This window comes from Salvelinus alpinus, chromosome 11, assembly GCF_045679555.1.
Source record: "Salvelinus alpinus chromosome 11, SLU_Salpinus.1, whole genome shotgun sequence".
Lineage (NCBI taxonomy): Eukaryota > Metazoa > Chordata > Actinopteri > Salmoniformes > Salmonidae > Salvelinus > Salvelinus alpinus.
In genome coordinates this window covers 32,053,998-32,075,004 of record NC_092096.1, presented here as the reverse complement: position 1 = coordinate 32,075,004, position 21,007 = coordinate 32,053,998, and the positions used below count along the sequence as shown (strand labels likewise).

General features: G+C 43.0%; 1 protein-coding gene and 1 pseudogene across 1 annotated transcript; one reads left to right on the top strand and one right to left on the bottom strand.

Moving 5' to 3' along the window:
• Window positions 1–2,653: 2,653 nt before the first annotated feature.
• Window positions 2,654–4,462, bottom strand: LOC139533959 (achaete-scute homolog 1a-like). The gene is made up of 2 exons (XM_071332508.1): window positions 3,682–4,462; window positions 2,654–3,529 (listed from the first exon to the last, which is right to left on the bottom strand). Exon 1 carries the CDS (start codon window positions 4,282–4,284, stop codon window positions 3,700–3,702), a length of 585 nt encoding a protein of 194 aa, XP_071188609.1. The 5' UTR covers window positions 4,285–4,462; the 3' UTR covers window positions 2,654–3,529; window positions 3,682–3,699.
• A 4,111-nt stretch (window positions 4,463–8,573) lies between these two features.
• Window positions 8,574–20,558, top strand: LOC139533960 (KICSTOR complex protein ITFG2-like; annotated as a pseudogene).
• The last annotated feature ends 449 nt before the right edge of the window (window positions 20,559–21,007 follow it).

Genomic DNA, 21,007 nt, shown 5'->3' with positions numbered 1-21,007 from the left:
TACAGTAGATTTGTTTAAGACTACTAAGAATGACTGTGTGACCCTGACTTAGCCCACTGCAGTAAAGGGTTAACAGGGAGTTCCATTGAGACCAAGGTCTATTTACCAAGCGAGCCCAGCATATACACAATTTACAATATAATACAAATAGGCCTATACAAAATAACAAACACATTCAAGAAAAACCATCACATTCCTCAGCAAAGAGGTCCCCAATCAACAATTTGAACTCCCCAAAAGGCACCACACCACATCCGGAACTCTGTAGATTGTTCCATACATAGGGTGCTAACAAACTAAAAGCAGAGACCGAAGTGATTTCCAGAGTAAGCCATCCATGAGACCAGGTATGGTACTGTGACTCGTATGTCTAAAGGTTTTTTAATTATGCTAGGTACGGCCAGAGTTTTTGTAAGAGAGCTTTATAAATAAAAAGAGAGCAATGAATCGACCTATGTAACTTCAAATAGGGCCAGCCTACTATTTGGTAAAGAAGGCAGTGATGTGTACCGAACCTGTCACCAGTAATAAAGACGAAGTGCGCTATGGTAAACTGCATTTAACGGCGTTAATGAAGTGGCTGCTGCATTCATATAGATGTCACCATAGTCTAGGACCGGTAGGAACGTCGGTAAAATGATCTGCGTTTTACTATTAAGCGAGAGGCAGGACTTATTTCTATAGAAGAAGCCCATTTTTATTCTCAGCTTCCTCACTAAATCATCAATATGCTTTTTAAAAGACAGCCCATCGTCTATCCAGATGCCCAGATATTTGTATGCAGGGACACAATCGATGTTAGCACAATCTAAAGTGCATGTGCTCTAGAAAACATATAATTCAATACTAGTTTGAGGTCAATAAAGGGTTTCTGTAAATCAATGAAGGCAGATTGATGATCAGATAGAGCCTTGTCAACAGAAAGGGCAGCAGAATACACAACAGTATGCCCGCACACAAGTGAAGGTTACATTTTTTTTTACAGACAAACCAATATTGTTTCTGTACTGTAGTTAGTAAAATGTACATGACCCAAAATCAAACCTTGTATGACACCTTTCGTAATATCAAGGAAACCTGACTTAACACCATCAGAAAATACACGTTGTGTCCTGTCTATAAATAACTTGGTCCCAGAAATAGATTTAAAATCAGTATTTGTCCCCCTAGAGAGTTAGATAATGGTGCATTATACACAATACACGGGCTTTATAAGCCGTAATAGTAGGCTCCACTCAAATAATATGTAGGCCTAGTAGCCATGCCTTAGAATATATTCTTATGTGACAACCATTTTACCGAATAAATCATTAATGAAGCATCAGCTATGATGTTTATCTTGGCGTCAAGGAATTGTATTGTGGTATTTAATAACTGCTGAGCAATAACCCTTTCAGCTAGAGATAGTGGTGAACAATACCTGGCACTCTTAAACGATATTCCATCTGGCAGCTGCACGCAACAAATGGTTTAACTTCAGCCAAACTGTTTTTTTTTCTTCCCAAGGACATTTGTTGAGTGCTAGTCGCGCGCTGCTGTAGGAAAGGCACACGCCGTCAGCCAATTCAATGCGCTGTCTCCTCTACCACTAGACAACGGCATTCACTCATTAAACCAGGCACGCGCCTCGATGCAAACGCGTCCCTACCTGTCAAACGCGATGCTTCTTGGCCTCAGGGATTAGATAGGTACCTGAACTAGAAATGGAGCAGAATGTTATGGGTGCTCTTTGCAAAACTGTTTGTATGTCTATTTTTACACTGTAGGCACCTGCAACTTACCACAAGTGAGATCATTTACATGTAGGCTAAACAAGAATAACTTTTCAAGCTTTGCGTTTTTTCTTGTCATCGCAATTAACTTTATTTTCAGAGCTTAAACCCTACAGTTCTATATGATTCGGAATCCTAATGTTGATGGTTTGCCAACGAAATAAGTATGTTTAAATTAGAAATAGGATTGTTTGTTTTACAGAATTGCACAATATATTAGAGGTTCCAAAAACATAGCAAACTGATGTAATTCACTGTTATTTATACAGTTTCGTTTACTAAAGTTGTTTTTAGAGTTTATTGTAATAAATTTGACTAAGAGGATGGCATAGACGGACTTACGGAGTCATTGTTACAACTGGGACTTTTTCAAGTGCTATTTTGGGGTGCTGGGCTGTAGCTACATATTTTTCTCACTCTGATATGCACGCGCTTGCGCGCTTCAGCATTGAGCTGGTGCACAACAGAATTGACATGCAGCATGAACGCTCCAATATTCGTGACACGTCTCCGCTAGCCTAAAGCCAGGCAAGACGTATTATCCCCCCATTAAGTATCCTCGGGCTATAAACAGGGCTATTGGATTCTTGAGGATTCGAATTTGCTATTGTTATATTACTCTATTTGTATGTTAATAACTTATATTACAGAATGTACCGTTTTTTACGCAAATGGGACGCGCGTAAAATGTGTGATATGGCATGAATTCGTTGGTGGAAGTGTGCGTAAAATGGGTAATATTTTTATAAAAAAATGTAACAGAAATATATTTCATTCCCCCCTCTCCTATATCCTTTCTCCCATTCCATCTCCAGTCAAACACACTGTAACTAAAAGTGAATGTAAAATGCAAACGTAAAAAAGTTTGAGGTACAAAAGGAAATACTAGAAAATGTTTTATTATGAGACTAGAGTGTAGAAAATATGGTTATAGGCTTTTCTCTTTTCAACCAACATGATATAAGTAAAGGCAGTGTGGAGCTGGCAGTATAGCAATAGACAATGAATCGCCATTGTGCTCTGTTTGGACAATAGCTGCATAACCTTTGATCATCGTGAACTCCATGTACAATAACATGTATTTCCTATTAAATAAGACACATTGGTGCTAAATTAAAACGTCGGAGTGTCAAACCCCTTCTTGAAACCTCATTAATCAATGACCATACACAGAATAGCCAGCTGCAGAGTATTATACAAGTCTAAAATAGGCAAGAGGTAAGAGCAACTTACCAATATAAATATATACAAAAGAAAACATCTAAAAAAAAAATCTATTTACATACAAAAATATCTTGATATATTTGAAAAACATGTTTGATATAGAATTTCATATAATAAAATCCGCACATTGGAAGCATTTTAGAACTAAATGTCACAGGAGTTTACAAAGAAGGGTTGATGTTCTTTGATTGGATTAAGCATAGTTTGAGAACAACATTTTAAATAATGTTTTGTGTGCTGTTGTAAATCACTTTTGAAATGTTGTTTTCGTGGGCGAATGTGCTGGAAGGTTGAATTCCCACGCTGTCAGACATGGAAAGCCCGTTTTCTTTTTAGTCCTTTGGCGTTTGGCTCAACACTGGCCTGCATGTCCGCAGTTTCTCTGGTTGCAAGGCCGTTCCTTTAGGTGGACTGGGTCGTGGACGACCGGAGCAGAACGCCAGCTCAGTGCGTCTTGTTCTAGAGGGCGCGAGCTCCCCTGTAATCCTCCCGAACCATGCTGAGAGTTTACATCATTCAATTGATCCATATTCCTATAGTAACGAACAAGAAAATGAGGTAAGACATTAGTTCAGTTATTTTCAATTGATCTTGAAAACGTAATAATGCAAATATTCATTATAACAAAGCATAATACAGTACTTGTAGAATATGAATGATGGGCCTATTATAAAAACATGTTTACCTTATAGGATACAGATGCTCAGAACCAGTTAGTGAAGTCCAGGAGTTCCTGCTCCTCGGGACTGAGAGGGTCGTAGGACCCCTCATCGGACGAGTAGGAGGACACTGGAGAGCCTGCCATGGAGTTCATCTCGTTGGGGTAGTTGTTGGGCGACAGGACCCCGGACTGAAACGCTGCGCTCACCGCGTCGTGCTCATCCAAAAGTTGCTGCAGTGCGCGAATGTACTCCACCGCCGACCGTAACGTTTCCACTTTGCTCATCTTCTTGTTGGCCGCGCCATTGGGGACGTGTTCCCGGAGAGTGGCGAAGCCATTGTTGACAAGTTTCACTCTGTTGCGCTCCCTCTCGTTCCGCCGCGCCACAGTGTGCGGCTGCTGCTGCGGCAGGCTGTACCCAAAGCCGGCAAAGTTCAGCCTCCTCTTGCATCTTAGCAGCTCAGGCGAGGATGAGCGCTGTCTCTTCACCTTGGATGCTGACTTGCCGCTCCCTTGGCTGCTGGTAGGGCTGAGCTGGATACTCTGCGCTGCGGCAGCAAAGAAGCAGGAGGGCGGCATGAAGTGCTGCTGGCTCACATTTATTTCCATCTTTGCTGTGATGTCCATTGGCACGTATTGAAAAATAAAAATAAGAGCTGCAGAGAATCTCAGAGTTCTTCTTTGGATTGATCCGTAGCAGTGCGTCCTGCTCGTGGCGTTCACGTGTGGCTTAATGCTCACTTTAGCCGTGTTTAATGGGCGGTCTTGTGGGCTTCTGCCTCGCACACTCCTCAGTCTGAACTGAGTCCTGATAAAGGCTAGTAGCGAGGCTTATACACTGGTAGCCCCACGCGCTGGACCTGACCACGCCTCCTCCTCGTGCTAGTTGTATTCACCTTGGCTCCTATGCTGTTGCAATGCGTACGCCGGTCGCGTGCCACTTGAACCACTGAACAAACAGTCACCAAAGCACAACTGGTTGGTTGCAGCATGCCGACTTGTTCCAGATGTCTTGAGAGTTTTGAGCATTAATAGAATGTTAGTTTTCATTCAACTCTGCTTTGAAAATCTAGCACCGGATCGTATGATTACGCGCAAAGGTTCCAAAATGCTCCTCATATAAAATGCATAAAAATAGAGCGTCTATGGTTCAGAAATTAACATTATATACTAGATATATCGAATTGTTTCATGGCGAATGAGAGACTGAGGGTCTTGTACATAAAAGTTGGCCACAGTGTGATAGAATATAAAATAAGATCGAGGTCGAAAGACAAATAAGGCGTAATTTCATTTTATGCGTAAAATGAGCTAAACGTGTCCCTTTATGGGTGACTCAAACAACTGTTGTTTTTTTTGGTTTGTTGAATATATCATTTTTTTTAAATAACTTAAACAAGCGAACCTATTAGACTATACTAGCTTTTTACGCATGCAGATAACCAATTTCTCAAGTGGACCGAAAAGTAGTGCTGAAAGGCAGCTCTCAAACTCAGGCGGACCTTAAAGGCGCTTATCAAAGATGTTAAGATTTAGTTGTTTGCATTGTCTTTGCAGTCCATACAGTATGGGCAGTATACTATAAGGTATACCTTATAGACACCATTGACTGTAAGTTGTTTGGAACACTGTCGGGTTGGCAGGCACAAGCAGACCCCACAGTCTTGGATGACCCACCGTTTATTGTTAACACTTTTACAACCGCATTTGAATGCTTCGTCTTTCGAAGAATGGAGCTTTGTCCAGCAGAGGCGAATTTCCCACTTTCATTAGGCTAGAGCTAATCATCACCCTCGGAGAGGCGGAACGGAAGGGTAAATCTGAGAAGGGGCCATAAGAAGGACGCATTCGAGGATGTTTTGTGTATGATTTGATACACCCTATTTTGTTACAGTAACGACTCGACACAGTGTATTTCGACAATTTTGTTTTCTTTTAAAGGGCAGCATAATAGAACATGTCTTTCACTCAGAACAAAACCAACCGACTCCACTCATGGGGATGAGTGTGTGTGTGTGTGTGTGTGTGTGTGTGTGTGTGTGTGTGTGTGTGTGTGTGTGTGTGTGTGTGTGTGTGTGTGTGTGTGTGTGTGTGTGTGTGTGTGTGTGTGTGTGTTTGAGGGGAGGGGGTAAATTGTGAAAATTTTCTGTGTTGGCTGTGGCATTCAAAATCAAGCCTGCATTGAAGAACCCAGCCCCCACCCACTTTTCTTTTCTTTTTCCTCCTTTTTTTGCACAGCAAGAGAGTTTAGAAAATAAGCGTGGGTTCTATTCAGTTTCCCCCAGCCCCCTCGCCATCGTCGGCTTTCTGAAACCTATCTACCATTCCCTGTCAGTGCGGTTCCAGAGTCCAATTAGCGCTTTGTAAAGACTTTTTTCTACTGCAGATCTTCCAGAGGCAGGCAGAGCGCTCCCTCTATTCGAAGGTGCCAGTCATAGCCGAGTGTAATAATTAATATGACATCTGGGCGCCCGAGTATCCATTGAAACACCTCTGTCTTTCTGCTTTTGGAGTTCACTGAGACATCATAAACAAAACTCATAAGGGCCCATTTGTCCTGGGAAATAATCCCTATGTGATATGCGGGATTAATTTTCAATTTGTTAGCTGTTAAACTAAATTGTGGTGTTTATTTTTTTTAAATAATGTGGTCGTTTGGGGTCGGCCATGGCACTGACTCTACTTTGTATAATTTCTGCAGGTGCATTACAACAGATCAGTCTTATAATAAAGTGGAAAGCCCCTACTGAATGCATTTTGAAGGATACAAACACAGTGATCACGGTTATCAAAATTCTAATTTATCTTTACTAACAATTTATACACATGAATAGGTCTAAATAAAAAAAGTTTGAAGGGCATAGCCTATATTCAGCTGCATTAACTATTCAATTGTGCTAAAAATAGAGTTTTAGATGAAAGACCATATCTGAAATAAAACATATGAAGTGGACTATAGCACAGTGTTGTCTAGCTAGCGTACATGACAGTATAGGGGACTTTAATTTTGAACGTTTTGGACGTTTAAAATTAGTCTACTTTAAACATCTATCTGATGCTTTTGTTTTACTTATTGAGTAAAAGAAAAGGGTTGTGCTATGCATTTAATTAATTAATGAGACCTGTCAAGAACATCTGGAGTGAATGGTAATGACCCATGCCATCACAAGGCATCTGAGTAATCTGAATCAACTTCTCTCAGCAGTTAGCCTATTGAAGAGATGCTGAACTGAATATTTATCTGAAATTCCCTACAGTCGATGTGGACAATCATCCAGTCCTGTCTGTGGCCAGTGATGTGCAGCTGTTTAATGGGTCGTGACTACCTGTTCTGGTCTTTACACACACACACACACACACACACACACACACACACACACACACACACACACACACACACACACACACACACACACACACACACACACACACACACACACACACACACACACACACACACACACACACACACACACACACACACACACACACACACAGAGAGAGAGAGAGAGAGAGAGAGAGAGAGAGAGAGAGAGAGAGAGAGAGAGAGAGAGAGAGAGAGAGAGAGAGAGAGAGAGAGAGAGAGAGAGAGAGAGAGAGAGAGAGAGAGAGAGAGAGAGAGAGAGAGAGAGAGAGAGAGAGAGAGAGAGAGAGAGAGAGATCCCCAGTGGTGGAAAAAGTACCCAACTGTCATACTTGAGTAAAAGTAAAGCTACCTTAATAGAAAATGACTCAAGTAAAAGTAAAATTCAACTTGAGTAAAAGTCTATAAGTATTTGGTTTAAAATGTACATAAGTATCAAAGTAAAAGTATAAATAATTTCAAATTCCTTATATTAAACAAGCCAGATGGCACCCTTTTCTTGTTTTTTTTATTTACAGAAAGCCACGAGCACACTCCAACCTTCAAACATAATTTACAAACGAAGCATTAGTGTGTTTAGTGAGTCCGCCAGATCAGAGGCAGTAGGGATGAACAGGGATGTTCGGTTGATAAGTGCGTGAATTTGACAATTTTTCTGTCCTGCTAAGTATTCAAAATGTAACAAGTACTTTTGGGTGTCAAAGAAAATGTATGGAGTAAAAAGTACAATATTTTCTTAAGGAATGTAGTGAAATAAAAGTACAAGTAGTCAAAAATGTAAATAGTAAAATAAAGTACAGATACCCCAACAAAACGACTTAAGTAGTACTTTAAAGTATTCTTACTTAAGTACTTTACACCACTGGAGATCACTGAAAACAGTGGCTCTGCTGCAGTAAATATCCACAGGCTGTGCACTTAAATTATTCCGTACTTCTGAGAATATACCAACAAATGTAGGCCTTTCAAACATGTAGGTCTAATATATAGGCAAACCAATGGTGGCTTGGGTTCCTCACTCAAAGAGTCATATGGGTCAGAAGGGCCTTGGGTCCCTAGACAGTATGGATGAGGTGAAATAGTTGGAAAATATTTTGTCTTGTACAACAGCACCCTCTACAGGATTGACAGTGCATCACCCAAATGCACCCCGACGAGTAACCACTTGATGGCAGTTGTACTGAGTTTTTAAACCTTTTTGATTTAATGCCCACAGCAGTCTACCACATTATTCTTTTAGCTTACTGACATTATAATTTATCATTTACACTCATAGAATATTCTGGAATTACTAGGCTACATGTGAGTGTGACATTAGTCTATATAATGAACAATTGAATAATCAGCTAGGTGGGATTCAGTATTTGTGCATAAATACAAATGCAGGGATTATGTTACAATATAACATTTCCGTTGGCTGTTTAATTTTTTCTTTACTTCTCAATAACTAACGATATCTGTGGGATTACAATAAATATCGCCACGTGACCATACGAATCGCAAAATACAAAACGCGTGAAGCTTGTCTCAAGTATGTTTCCGTACTGTTTTTGTCACGTGAGCTTTGTTTAAGGAGGAGCGTACAAACCCTCAGGTCTTACAAGTTTAGTACGGCTTTCTGTTATTTTTAGTGGTTATGGTTGATAATAGTTATCACGCCAAGTTTAAAAGCAGAAGCAACGCTTAAATATACGCTTTAACACAGCTAACTACTTGATGTTTCTCTAACTTGCATTTGGATGATGCAAATTGCAGCTGTCAGTGTCCAGCTCAGCTGTCAAACTGTTATCTGGTGAAATGCGGTCCTTGAGCTATGTTCAGCGTGTTAGTTTGGATTTCACCGTAACTCTTTTCCCTCATGCAATTTGTCTTGGGGATGCAGATAATGACTCGGTAAAGTATCAGCAGCTAGACAACTATTCAGCGATCTTTCCTTGTGTCCATGTTTTCAGACATGAGCAATTCTTGAAAAAATGTGTGTAGTCTCAATGCCTACGGCGTTAGTGTATCCACCTCCTAGGGCCAGTTATACATATTGTAGACCTACCAATGACATGTTCAACTCGTTTTTTTGTCAGTTATTTCCCCACCTACGTGGCAACAGATAAATAATTTTTCAGAAGTCATAAACTGCTCTGCCCACTCTCCACTTGCCCATTCGTTGTCCAGGTGTGCCTTTCTAGTCCCTGTACTGTAAATAGCAACTCCGCCTTTCTAGTCCCTGTACTGTAAATAGCAACTCCTGCTTTAGAGGGTCTCTGACTCATTCCCTCCAGTCACGATAAGAGGGTCAAGAGTGAAATAGTAGATGCCATAACAGTCCTCTAATCACATTCCTTGACCTTCAACATATTTATGACAACATGTCTTATATCTATGGAAACAAAATGTCCTGGCTGTGACTGTACCCAGGGCCTTGACACCAAAACCTTGACATTAACTGTCATTATTTTTTAACAGCTGAATGAACTTATCGTGGGTGACACCAGTGGAAAGCTGCATGTGTACAAGAATGATGACTCTAAGCCTTGGATCACTAGAACATGTGTGGGCATGGTAAGTGGCTGCTTAGAGGTTATTTGATCACCCCTCTTTGAGTTCAAATATCGTCACATTTAAGTCCAACTGTAAGTGGCATAAAAGAGGGAATTCGAACACCCCTGTCTGCACATCTGATTTCTGTTGTTATTTTAGCAGATTTAGACAAATATTTAATGAATTATCTTTTTTGTTTATTTTTTAGCTCACCTGTGTTGGTGTTGGAGACATCTGCAACAAAGGAAGGGTGGGTGTGTGTGTTTTTTCCCCCCCTTGCATCCAATGAGTGCTATCATCTAACTATTCACTGCCTTAACTTATCCATCAGAACTTTGTAGTTGCTGTGGGTGCAGAGGGATGGTTTCACCTGTCTGCAGTGGCAGGAGCCAAGTCAGATTTGTCCAGCCAGCAGGAGGCGCTGTTCTCTGATGACCAGAAACCCTGCTTCTCTCAGCACATTCCTGCCAACACCAAAGTCATCCTTATTAGTGACATAGGTAACCTCTCTGTTCTGCACCCATTTCATCCTAGACGTAGGCACCCTCAATGCAATTGACCGTTTCTGTTTTGACTGCTTTATTCTCAGGTGTGTGTGTGTGTGTGTGTGTGTGTGTGTGTGTGTGTGTGTGTGTGTGTGTGTGTGTGTGTGTGTGTGTGTGTGTGTGTGTGTGTGTGTGTGTGTGTGTGTGTGTGTGTGTGTGTGTGTGTGTGCGCACGCTTTGCAGATGGGGATGGGCGCAGTGAGCTTGTAGTGGGATACACAGACCGTGTGGTGAGAGCGTTCCGCGGGAGGAGCCCACCGATTCTTCAGACCTGAGCTCTGGACAGCTGGTCCTGCTGAAGAAGTGGCTTCTGGTAGGTCTATACACAAACATGGATTATGTCAATCAAAGGCTGAAAAACTCCTGAGGGGTATCCTACGGAGCAATCTACTCAGGGTTTTCTTACCAGCTTCAGCAAGTTTTACATTCCAGCTCAGGCTTGGTCCGTTCTACGACGGTGGATATTGCTCGTCCGCCTGCCGCTATCTCTAACAGGTTAGTAACTGCGCATGTCGCACATGGCTAGTCGAACTCTTCATTGAGACAATGCTGAAACCTTAATCTATGGATTAATCAGTGCCACATTTTTATTTGTTCTGAGAGAAAAATTATCTCGCAAGTTCAGCAGGCTATGGTGTGAAATAGGCTATTAAAAGTGCCGTCTTTATTTTCAAACTTATCGTTAAGGTCTTTGGTGTGCTTATCAATGCACAAGCACCTTCCCACTCCTATTGATATTTGTTATTTATTAAGTCATACAAAAGTGTTACATTGCGTGAAGTTTAAAATGCATTCTATCATTACTAAATGTGTAATGTGATAAATCTTAACATTAGTAATTTAACACACAAAAAACATTTGATTAATAAAATATTGAATCAGTCGTCTTCCTCAAATGGAGGGGATGATGGAAGTCTTTGCAAGAGGGAGTGAATCTGAGTTAATTGATCCTCAACTCGCGGCTCAGTCATTTCATTCAGGGTAAGTAGAGTTAGCCTGCCCAGGAGCTGGTTCGTTCTGAAGGATTCGTTGCCATAGAAATTAACCTGGCTAAAAGCTGAGCTACAGTGGGGAGAACAAGTATTTGATACACTGCCGATTTTGCAGGTTTTCCTACTTACAAAGCATGTAGAGGTCTGTCATTTTTATCATAGGTACACTTCAACTGTGAGAGACGGAATCTAAAACAAAAATCCAGAAAATCACATTGTATGATTTTTAAGTAATTAATTTGCATTTTATTGCATGACATAAGTATTTGATCACCTACCAACCAGTAAGAATTCCGGCTCTCACAGACCTGTTAGTTTTTCTTTAAGAAGCCCTCCTGTTCTCCACTCATTACCTGTATTAACTGCACCTGTTTGAACTCGTTACCTGTATAAAAGACACCTGTCCACACACTCAATCAAACAGACTCCAACCTCTCCACAATGGCCAAGACCAGAGAGCTGTGTAAGGACATCAGGGATAAATTGTAGACCTGTACAAGGCTGGGATGGGCTACAGGACAATAGGCAAGCAGCTTGGTGAGAAGGCAACAACTGTTGGCACAATTATTAGAAAATGGAAGAAGTTCAAGATGACGGTCAATCACCCTCGGTCTGGGGCTCCATGCAAGATCTCACCTCGTGGGGCATCAATGATCATGAGGAATGTGAGGGATCAGCCCAGAACTACACGGCAGGACCTGGTCAATGACCTGAAGAGAGCTGGGACCACAGTCTCAAAGAAAACCATTAGTAACACACTACGCCGTCATGGATTAAAATCCTGCAGCGCACGCAAGGTCCCCCTGCTCAAGCCAGCGCATGTCCAGGCCCGTCTGAAGTTTGCCAATGACCATCTGGATGATCCAGAGGAGGAATGGGAGAAGGTCATGTGGTCTGATGAGACAAAAATAGAGCTTTTTGCTCTAAACTCCACTCGCCGTGTTTGGAGGAATAGAAGGATGAGTACAACCCCAAGAACACCATCCCAACCGTGAAGCATGGAGGTGGAAACATCATTCTTTGGGGATGCTTTTCTGCAAAGGGGACAGGACGACTGCACCGTATTGAGGGGAGGATGGATGGGGCCATGTATCGCGAGATCTTGACCAACAACCTCCTTCCCTCAGTAAGAGCATTGAAGATGGGTCGTGGCTGGGTCTTCCAGCATGACAACGACCCGAAACACACAGCCAGGGCAACTAAGGAGTGGCTCCGTAAGAAGCATCTCAAGGTCCTGGAGTGGCCTAGCCAGTCTCCAGACCTGAACCCAATAGAAAATCTTTGGAGGGAGCCGAAAGTCCGTATTGCCCAGCGACAGCCCCGAAACCTGAAGGATCTGGAGAAGGTCTGTATGGAGGAGTGGGCCAAAATCCCTGCTGCAGTGTGTGCAAACCTGGTCAAGAACTACAGGAAATGTATGATCTCTGTAATTGCAAACTAAGGTTTCTGTACCAAATATTCAGTTCTGCTTTTCTGATGTATCAAATACTTATGTCATGCAATAAAATGCAAATTAATTACTTAAAAATCATACAATGTGATTTTCTGGATTTTTGTTTTAGATTCCTTCTCTCACAGTTGAAGTGTACCTATGATAAAAATTACAGACCTCTACATGCTTTGTAAGTAGGAAAACCTGCAAAATCGTCAGTGTATCAAATACTTGTTCTCCCCACTGTACTTTTGTATGACCGGTTATCCCGAGTTGAACTCTGGCCCGACATATAAACCCCACATAACACTGGATGACTTCACATCCTGTAAAGTGTACACTCTACTTTTTCTAATCCATTATTTCCTCCTGTGACAGGTGGACAGCCTGTCAGTAAACCCAGACCTAGAGGGTCTTCCTGAACTGATGGTGTCCCAGCCTGGTTGTGGCTTTGCCATCCTGCTGTGCACATGGACACAACAGGGCTCCTCTGAGGTGGGGCCTGGGGAGGAGGCCCCACCCACTCCTGGCAGGTACATACCACTGGACATGCAGAGCACCTAATACATATGCAGTATTGATACATACAGTACACAGTAGTAGACAAGTGCTTTGGCTGTCTAATTATAGATAAGCTGTGCCAGTTCATGTTGGTATCGTCCTGTGTTTGTAATGTGTCTGTCACAGCGAGGGTCCCTCCAGAGACGTCTTTCTGCATCTGACCACTGGTCGGATCCACAACAAGAACGTCTCCACTCATCTCATCGGGAGCATAAGCAGAGGCTCCAAAGGCGACTCCTCTAAATGCGGCCTGTTTGCCCTCTGTACTCTAGAAAGTGTCTGAAGTAAGTTGTTCAGAAGAGCAACGCTGCGCAATTCACTAATCGCACCACTGACCACTCTGAACTTTATTTTACTCAGTCCGTCTCATAATGGAATCCTAATGAGGATGTGTTCAGATAGGACGTTTAAAAAAAGAAAAAAAAAAAATTTAAATACATTTTACCCCCTTTTCTCCCCAATTTTCGTGGTATCCAATCGCTAGTAATTACTATCTTGTCTCATCGCTACAACTCCCGTACGGGCTCGGGAGAGACGAAGGTCGAAAGCCATGCGTCCTCCGAAGCACAACCCAAACAAGCCGCACTGCTTCTTAACACAGCGCGCCTCCAACCCTGAAGCCAGCCGCACCAATGTGTCGGAGGAAACACCATGCACCTGGCCCCCTTGGTTAGCGCGCACTGCGCCCGGCCCGCCACAGGAGTCGCTGGAGCGCGATGAGACAAGGATATCCCTACCGGCCAAACCCTCCCTAACCCGGACGACGCTAGGCCAATTGTGCGTCGCCCCACGGACCTCCCGGTCGCAGCCGGCTGCGACAGAGCCTGGGCGCGAACCCAGAGACTCTGGTGGCACAGCTAGCGCTGCGATGCAGTGCCCTAGACCACTGCGCCACCCGGGAGGCCCCCAGATAGGAAGTTTTAACATCACTGCAGTCAATTATCTTCTAAAATAATGAGCTAAATCATAACTGTAGCGGGCTCAGCAACAACAAAAAAGAAGTACTTCCACTCTGCTGTTAGGTGAGTTTTTCAGTGTAAATACGAGCAGATCCAAGGTTTATATGACTTGTGGTTGTGAAGATACCTGACTGACCTGTTTATCTCAACAGCAATAACCCTGTATATTAATCCTCCTTATAGAAATCTGCTGAACATCTCTGACAGGCAGTATATCTGCCAGCTCACAGAGCTGCCTAGCCTGCTCCCCAGCTCTCTTAATGTGAAAAGGAAGACCTTTCTTACTCTCTCACCAATTACAGTTTCTAACAAGGTCACTCAGAACTAGGAAAGGCATGTAGAAGGGAGGGAGGTGTTGTGGGTGAATGTTACCAGAGGAGACTGGTTGTGGTTGTTGCAGGCTGAGGGCTCTGTGAGCTCCTGGAGAGACTATCAATATTTAAAGAAAAGGGGAACCAATAGGATTATATCTTACTAGAGAGTCTGGGCCAGTCACAGATAGGCTAATAATGATGCACCAAGAGAGGGCTTGACATGCCTGTGTACCCTAATTAGGATCAATGTTTGAGGAATTCTGCTGAGGGAATAGTGAAATGTAGCCCGATCATATTACAGCCATTTTATTTTATATTTTTTCCCAAGTATTTGGATTTCGAATTCAAAGCTTGTTGGTGTTTTCAGGGGAGATTGAGGGACAGAAATTGTGTTGAATAAAGGTTACCTTAAATTATGTGCTATTTTCTTGCTTTTAGCTCAGGGATGGAGATCTTTAGATGACTATGTTGGTGTCCAGCACTCAGAGTGCTGCTGTAACCGTATGAATAATTCATTCCATTTCTATGGCTTTAATGTCTTAGTTAACCCCGTGAGAACCAGTGATCTGCAGGTCTTGAGCTGTTTTAGTTCTTTCAAAAAAAATCTCAGACTGTCGTATTATTATTATTATTATATGCAGTTTAAACAATACTCTTGATAGCATTAACAATATTAAGCATAAAATGTTGGTAATTTTAGTATGTGAACAATGTGATCGTGTGTTTTTGTGTTCCAGGCACACTGAAACTGATGGACAGTTCAGAGCAGTTGAAGTGGTCAGTTTTTTTAGTGACTGCCTGTGACCGTGCGGTTTTTGACATTGTGACTGTGCCTCTGTCTCCAGGGCGACGGCAGAGAAGAGGTGGTGGCGTGTGCCTGGGATGGTCAGACCTACATCATCGACCACAACCGCATGGTGGTGCGGTTCCAGTTTGACTAGAACGTCAATGCTTTCTGTGCAGGTGAGATCTCATTCTGAACCACACATTCTTGTCAGATCTCTCACCTATGTATACCTGATTTACGTGATGACTAAGCAAATGATATTGACAGTATTAATACAGTAAATGTTTCCAGCTCATGTCACCATTAGATGGCAGTGTTGGACTTCAGGCTCACATAAACAAGCTACATCCTCTCTATCTCCCACTCTCTATCTCCCACTCTCTATCTCCCACTCTCTCGCTCGATGTCAAACGCTGTCTCTCCAATTTCTGCACGAGCCCCAGTGCCTCTGAGAGCAGAGAGAGATCATATTGTTATCTAATAAGAGGATTAAAGAAATGGGCAAGAGAGAATCAAATTCAATTATTTTTGTCACATGCTTCTTAAACAACAGGTGTGGAGTAACTGTGAAATGCGTACTTACGGGCGCTTTCCAACAACGCAGAGAATAATACAAATAATAATAATACCACAAGGAATAAATGCAGAATGCGTAACGATGAACGCATGTTGAAGCTACAGACAGGACAATCAGAGTCAGTGTGTGAACAACACATGCTCAGGGGTCATCCATGCTTTGTCTCTGTGGTTATTGGAGTGAATTAGCTCAGCCTCACCACTGTTGGCATTGCTTGCGAAACACGCATTATTATAGGCCAGTGTTCACAGGGCCACAGTGATGAGCAAATATTTTCTTACTTTAAAAAAAAATGCATTGTTGGTTAAGGGCTTGTCATTTCGCCGCATGTAACAAATAACATCTGATTATATTTATTTGATTTGAACAATCCTATTTCTAAGCCTCTCCTATTGTCACTGAATGTATATTTTACTGTAATGACTAGGGCCTGGAGTTTTTCCCGATTAAGACATGTGATTAGGGAAAACTCGGGCCCCTAGTCATGGAATATGTTCTTCCCTGTGGTTGTCTAACCGGCCTTACATATTGGTGTTTAACAGGTCAGTACACCTGTACGGATGGCAAGAACAGCCCCTGTCTGGTGTACGTCAGCTTCAACCACAAGATCTATGTGTACTGGAGGGTGGAGCTGGAGCGCATGGAGCCCACCCATCTCCTTAGGGTCCTGGAGGAGAGGCCAGAGTTCAAGGCCCGGCTGGAGCAACTGGGAGTGGGTGAGTTGGAGTTAAACAACAATGTAAACCATGTCAAGAAAAAAAATGAGTTAGTTCTAACCTCCTCCCCAGGCTCATTACTAGAGAGAGCCGACAGGTGGACTAAGTAGGTCGAAATACAAAAATAATCTTACATGTAATTTAATTAGACCACAGCACCAGGTAGAAAGCTCCTGGGTTTCCCTGTCCACCATTTTGTTTAGTTCCCCATTAACTCAGCTAATGCTACCTGACACACAAACAGTGCATCTACTGTTCTGTATTCATGTCCTCTAACTGAGAGTAAGGGAAACAGATTAAATGTGTGTCCTCTACTCGTCTAAATGTATGTAAAACCTGTCCCCGCCAGCAGACTGTTGTTCTGATGCGTGACTGGAGTATTTATAGAGGCAGAGGCTGGAATCCACGCATTCACTCCTATGGAGCAGAGGGGACCACTCTCTCTTCATCTCTCTCTCTGCCTCTCTCTTTTTCGCTCTTTCTATCCCAGGGGAATTCTCTCTCAGCAGGCTAGCAACACTGTCAAAGGGCTGCCCAGATTCACACACACACACACACACACACACACACAAACGCAACCACGCACACACACACACTGAGGGACACATCTAGAGACGTACAGAAAATCCATCACACAGCTGTTCATTGTAGGGTGTGGGTGGACATGCACAGGACAGACTGGGGATATACAGTTGAAGTCTGAAGTTTACATACACCTTAGCCAAATACATTTAAACTCAGTTTTTCACAATTCCTGACATTTAATCCTAGTAAAAATTCTCTGTCTTAGGTCAGTTAGAATCACCACCTTATTTTAAGAATGTGAAATGTCAGAATAATAGTAGACAGAGTCATTTATTTCAGCTTTTATTTCTTTCATCACATTCCCAGTGGGTCAGAAGTTTACATGCACTCAATTAGTATTTGGTAGCATTGCCTTTAAATTGTTTAACTTGGGTCAAACGTTTCGGGTAGCCTTCCACAAGCTTCCCACAATAAGTTGGGTGAATTTTGGCACATCATTTTCCATCCACATAGTTTTCCTGCCTCATGATGCCATCTATTTTGTGAAGTGCACCAGCCCCTCCTGCAGCAAAGCACCCCCACAACATGATGCTGCCACCCCCGTGCTTCACGTTTGGGATGGTGTTCTTCGGCTTGCAAGCCTCCCTCTTTTTCCTCCAAACATAACGATGGTCATTATGGCCAAACAGTTCTATTTTTGTTTTATCAGACCAGAGGACATTTCTCCAAAAAGTACTATCTTTGTCCCCATGTGCAGTTGCAAACCGTAGTCTGGCTTTTTTATGGTGGTTTTGGAGCAGTGGCTTCTTCCTTGCTGAGCGGCCTTTCAGGTTATGTTGATATAGGACTGGTTTTACTGTGGATATAGGTACTTTGTACCCTTTGTGCCATGGTTCGTTGGGCAAGGCCTATGGGTAAATGAATGGAGTTTTTGGATATACGTGATGAAATAAGGTTGGTGGTAAACACAGGCTTAGGAGATCTTGTTCTATGAGATAATCTTCATCAGCTAACATCACTTTGTTGTGAATTCTGAAGCATTTTTGTCATCAAAAAAAGCACACAATGCACGTGAAAGGCTTCATATTTCATAAAGGTCATGTTAACTGCCTGATATTATCTCATCGAACAAAACGTATAAGATCTCCTAAGCCTGTGTTAACCTCAGACCTTATTTTCGGTGTTTATCCCAAAACCCCGTTCTTTCCCATTCATTTTCCCCATAGAAACGAACCAGAGGTATCTCTTTTCCGTTTTTTTAGGACGACAAGCTGCCGAGCTCTATTCAGGCTTATCTTTCTGCTACATGAGCACTATCTCCATCTGTCCCTGGGCTGTCCCACTAATGAATGACATAGACTGCACTACATAATACAGTAGCTAGCTTCCTGTCTGTTTATGTTTGTGTTGCATATGCACGTACTGTGTGACTGTTCATTTGTACTATATTCCGCTGCTCTGCATGGCCCTCTCTGTCGGAGCCAGTAGCTGCTGTGCTCACAGAGTGACAGATGGTCCAGCTACCTGACCCAGTGGAGGCTGCTGAGGGGAGAACAGCTCATAATAATGGCCGGAACGGCGCAAATGGAATGGCATCCTACACCTGGAAACCATGTGTTTGCTGTATTTGATACCATTCCACTGATTCTGCTCCAGTCATTACAACGAGCCCGTCCTCCCAAATTAAGGTACCACCAACCTCCTGTGCATGACACTGACAGCTTCTATATAAACACTGCCATCCTGGCTACAGGGCAGACACGCTGTTGAACGGTCTCCTGTTTCGACAACACAATGATGCACTAGCAGGGTAAATCAATTTGGCCCAAAGAAATGATCATTAATCCCATAATTAGCCTCTTGATTAAATCAAAGGTCTGGTGAGCTGACTGCTCGCCTAAATGATTATATAGTCTGCAGATAGCCATTTCAGGTAGGCCTTATTCATAAAAAAACCAAAAAGATTTCCTAACAGCAGCTAAGCCTAGTAGCTTCCTGTTCCTGCAGTGTGTGTTAATAATTGAACCCCTGGGCATGTTGGTGCTCCTTCCTGCGATTTCAGAGAACTGTTACCTAACAAATCATGAGACACATAGTGGTCATGGAGACTGAGGGCTGAGGGGGGGGTAGGGACCGAGAGACAGAGGGGGTAGGGACAGAGAGACAGAGGGGGTAGGGGGAGAGAAGGTGTAGGGAGAGTAAGGGAGAAGTAGGGAGAGGGGGTTGGGAGAGAGAAGGGAGTGGAAGAGAGAGAGGCTCAAAGAGAGGGAGATGTTAGAGAGAAAAGGAGCGACAGACTGTAGCTAGAGAGAGAGAGAGGTCCTCATGGCTAAACCCAGTTTGCAGTGCGACATCAGCTTATTGCTGATAGATAGCGCTGCCTGTGTGTGTGTAGCTGTCGCCTGTCACCAAGTCTGAGTTCCACACACAATGGTAGACATCTTCACTCACCCATCACAAATAACAACCAAACGCATCCCCCTTCTCTGACTGTCGACAGACCTGCGATATTATATATGAGTCATTGCTTAATAACAAGGAAGGGAGTAAAGTAAATGTATCTACAGTGTGTTTTATGTTTATCAGGAAGCTTATTTTCTCTGGCTTCACAATGTGACAATGCAGGATAATTATGGCTGTTGCTGTACAAGGCGTCGTGAGGAGAGATGCATATTTGTTATACCTATGGGGACTTTTATCTCTCTCTGCTTGTGCTTATTTCAGCAGTAAATGAATAATCTGAGTGTCTTCTCAGCGGCGTTGCCATGCAGATGGTACAGTTTACTTTGTACCACCACTCTCAGGTGTTTTACTGTGGCAAACTAAAACATTTATGTTCAGTGAACTTGTGTACCTGTCTGCAGTATGTCATTACTATGTAAATATGCATTTGAACAACACTTAAAAAGTTGGACCCTCAACAAGAAAGCTCAGACATGCAGCTACTACATACTGCCTGTGTGCATCTCTTGATTTAACATCCTGCCCTAATGCATTTTCTGTTAGGGACCAGCTAAATGAATGGCCCATCCGTAATGCATGCCATCCTGCTTCTGCATGATGATGTCACACTTTTTCTGCATTACCTTGCCTAAGCAACCATTGTCATGTATTCTAAACTCCCCAGTTTAAGTGAATGCCGGTAGAATAGCTCCTCAGAGCAGCAGGGAGCTCCTCCACTGGCTCAGCCGTGCTTTATTATTCATCTAAAGCAGTGCTCTCATCTGCATTTCAAAACCCACTCTGACTCAACCCCACTAAAGACAGAGTTTAATACAGAGCAGTCCCAGCTCCTTCAGAGGGACTCGAACCTGTAACCTTTCGATCAGAAAGCTCCCATGCCACCAGAGGACAGACCGGTCATATGATCTGTGTCTGGTCAAGGGTCATGGCCACCATTTGTGTCTGTGACAGACGCCGAGGACAGGGAGGCCGTGAGAGAGCTGGTGGGAGACACGCTCTACGGACACACGCTGAAGAAGCAGGCCGGATGACCTTAACACGACCCTCACCTCTCCACTCCTCCAACCCCCCACCTTTCTCTTTCTCCTAATTTATGTAAATACTCTGAATAAAGGCTGAAGCACACACTGACTGTTAGTTGTCTCATGTTTTTGGTAGAATCCTATTATGAAACGTGTCTGGTTTGCCTAGCTCAGCTTGTATCTAGTTCATGTTGTCTCACTGTCTCAGATCTCCCCTCTGGCATAATATTCCATTTATTCCATGCACCAGACTGGTTTAGAAGACACATTAAAGTGATATATGCTCGCAAAGGAGATTGTAGGAAAGGAAAATGCTAATATACTATATTCACACTGGTATGTCTCCACTGATGTATCAAACGGGATAGTTCTATGCAGCGCCTCTGTTTTCAATACCCTAAGGCAAGGTATTTTGTGGGGGGGGACTCAGTCGAGCCACTGCGGTCCTTCATGAGGAGTTCAGGTTTTTTTGTGGCCCTTCCCTGCCCTAAGGCAATGTGCCGGTTTGACAGAGTTAATGTAGCGATAGGTTCAACTACCAATATTTATTCCCGTCTT

What these genes read in the sequence shown, in the direction of transcription:
- LOC139533959 (XM_071332508.1), bottom strand. Translation starts at nt 4,284, where the DNA reads ATGGACATCACAGCAAAGATGGAAATAAATGTGAGCCAGCAGCACTTC.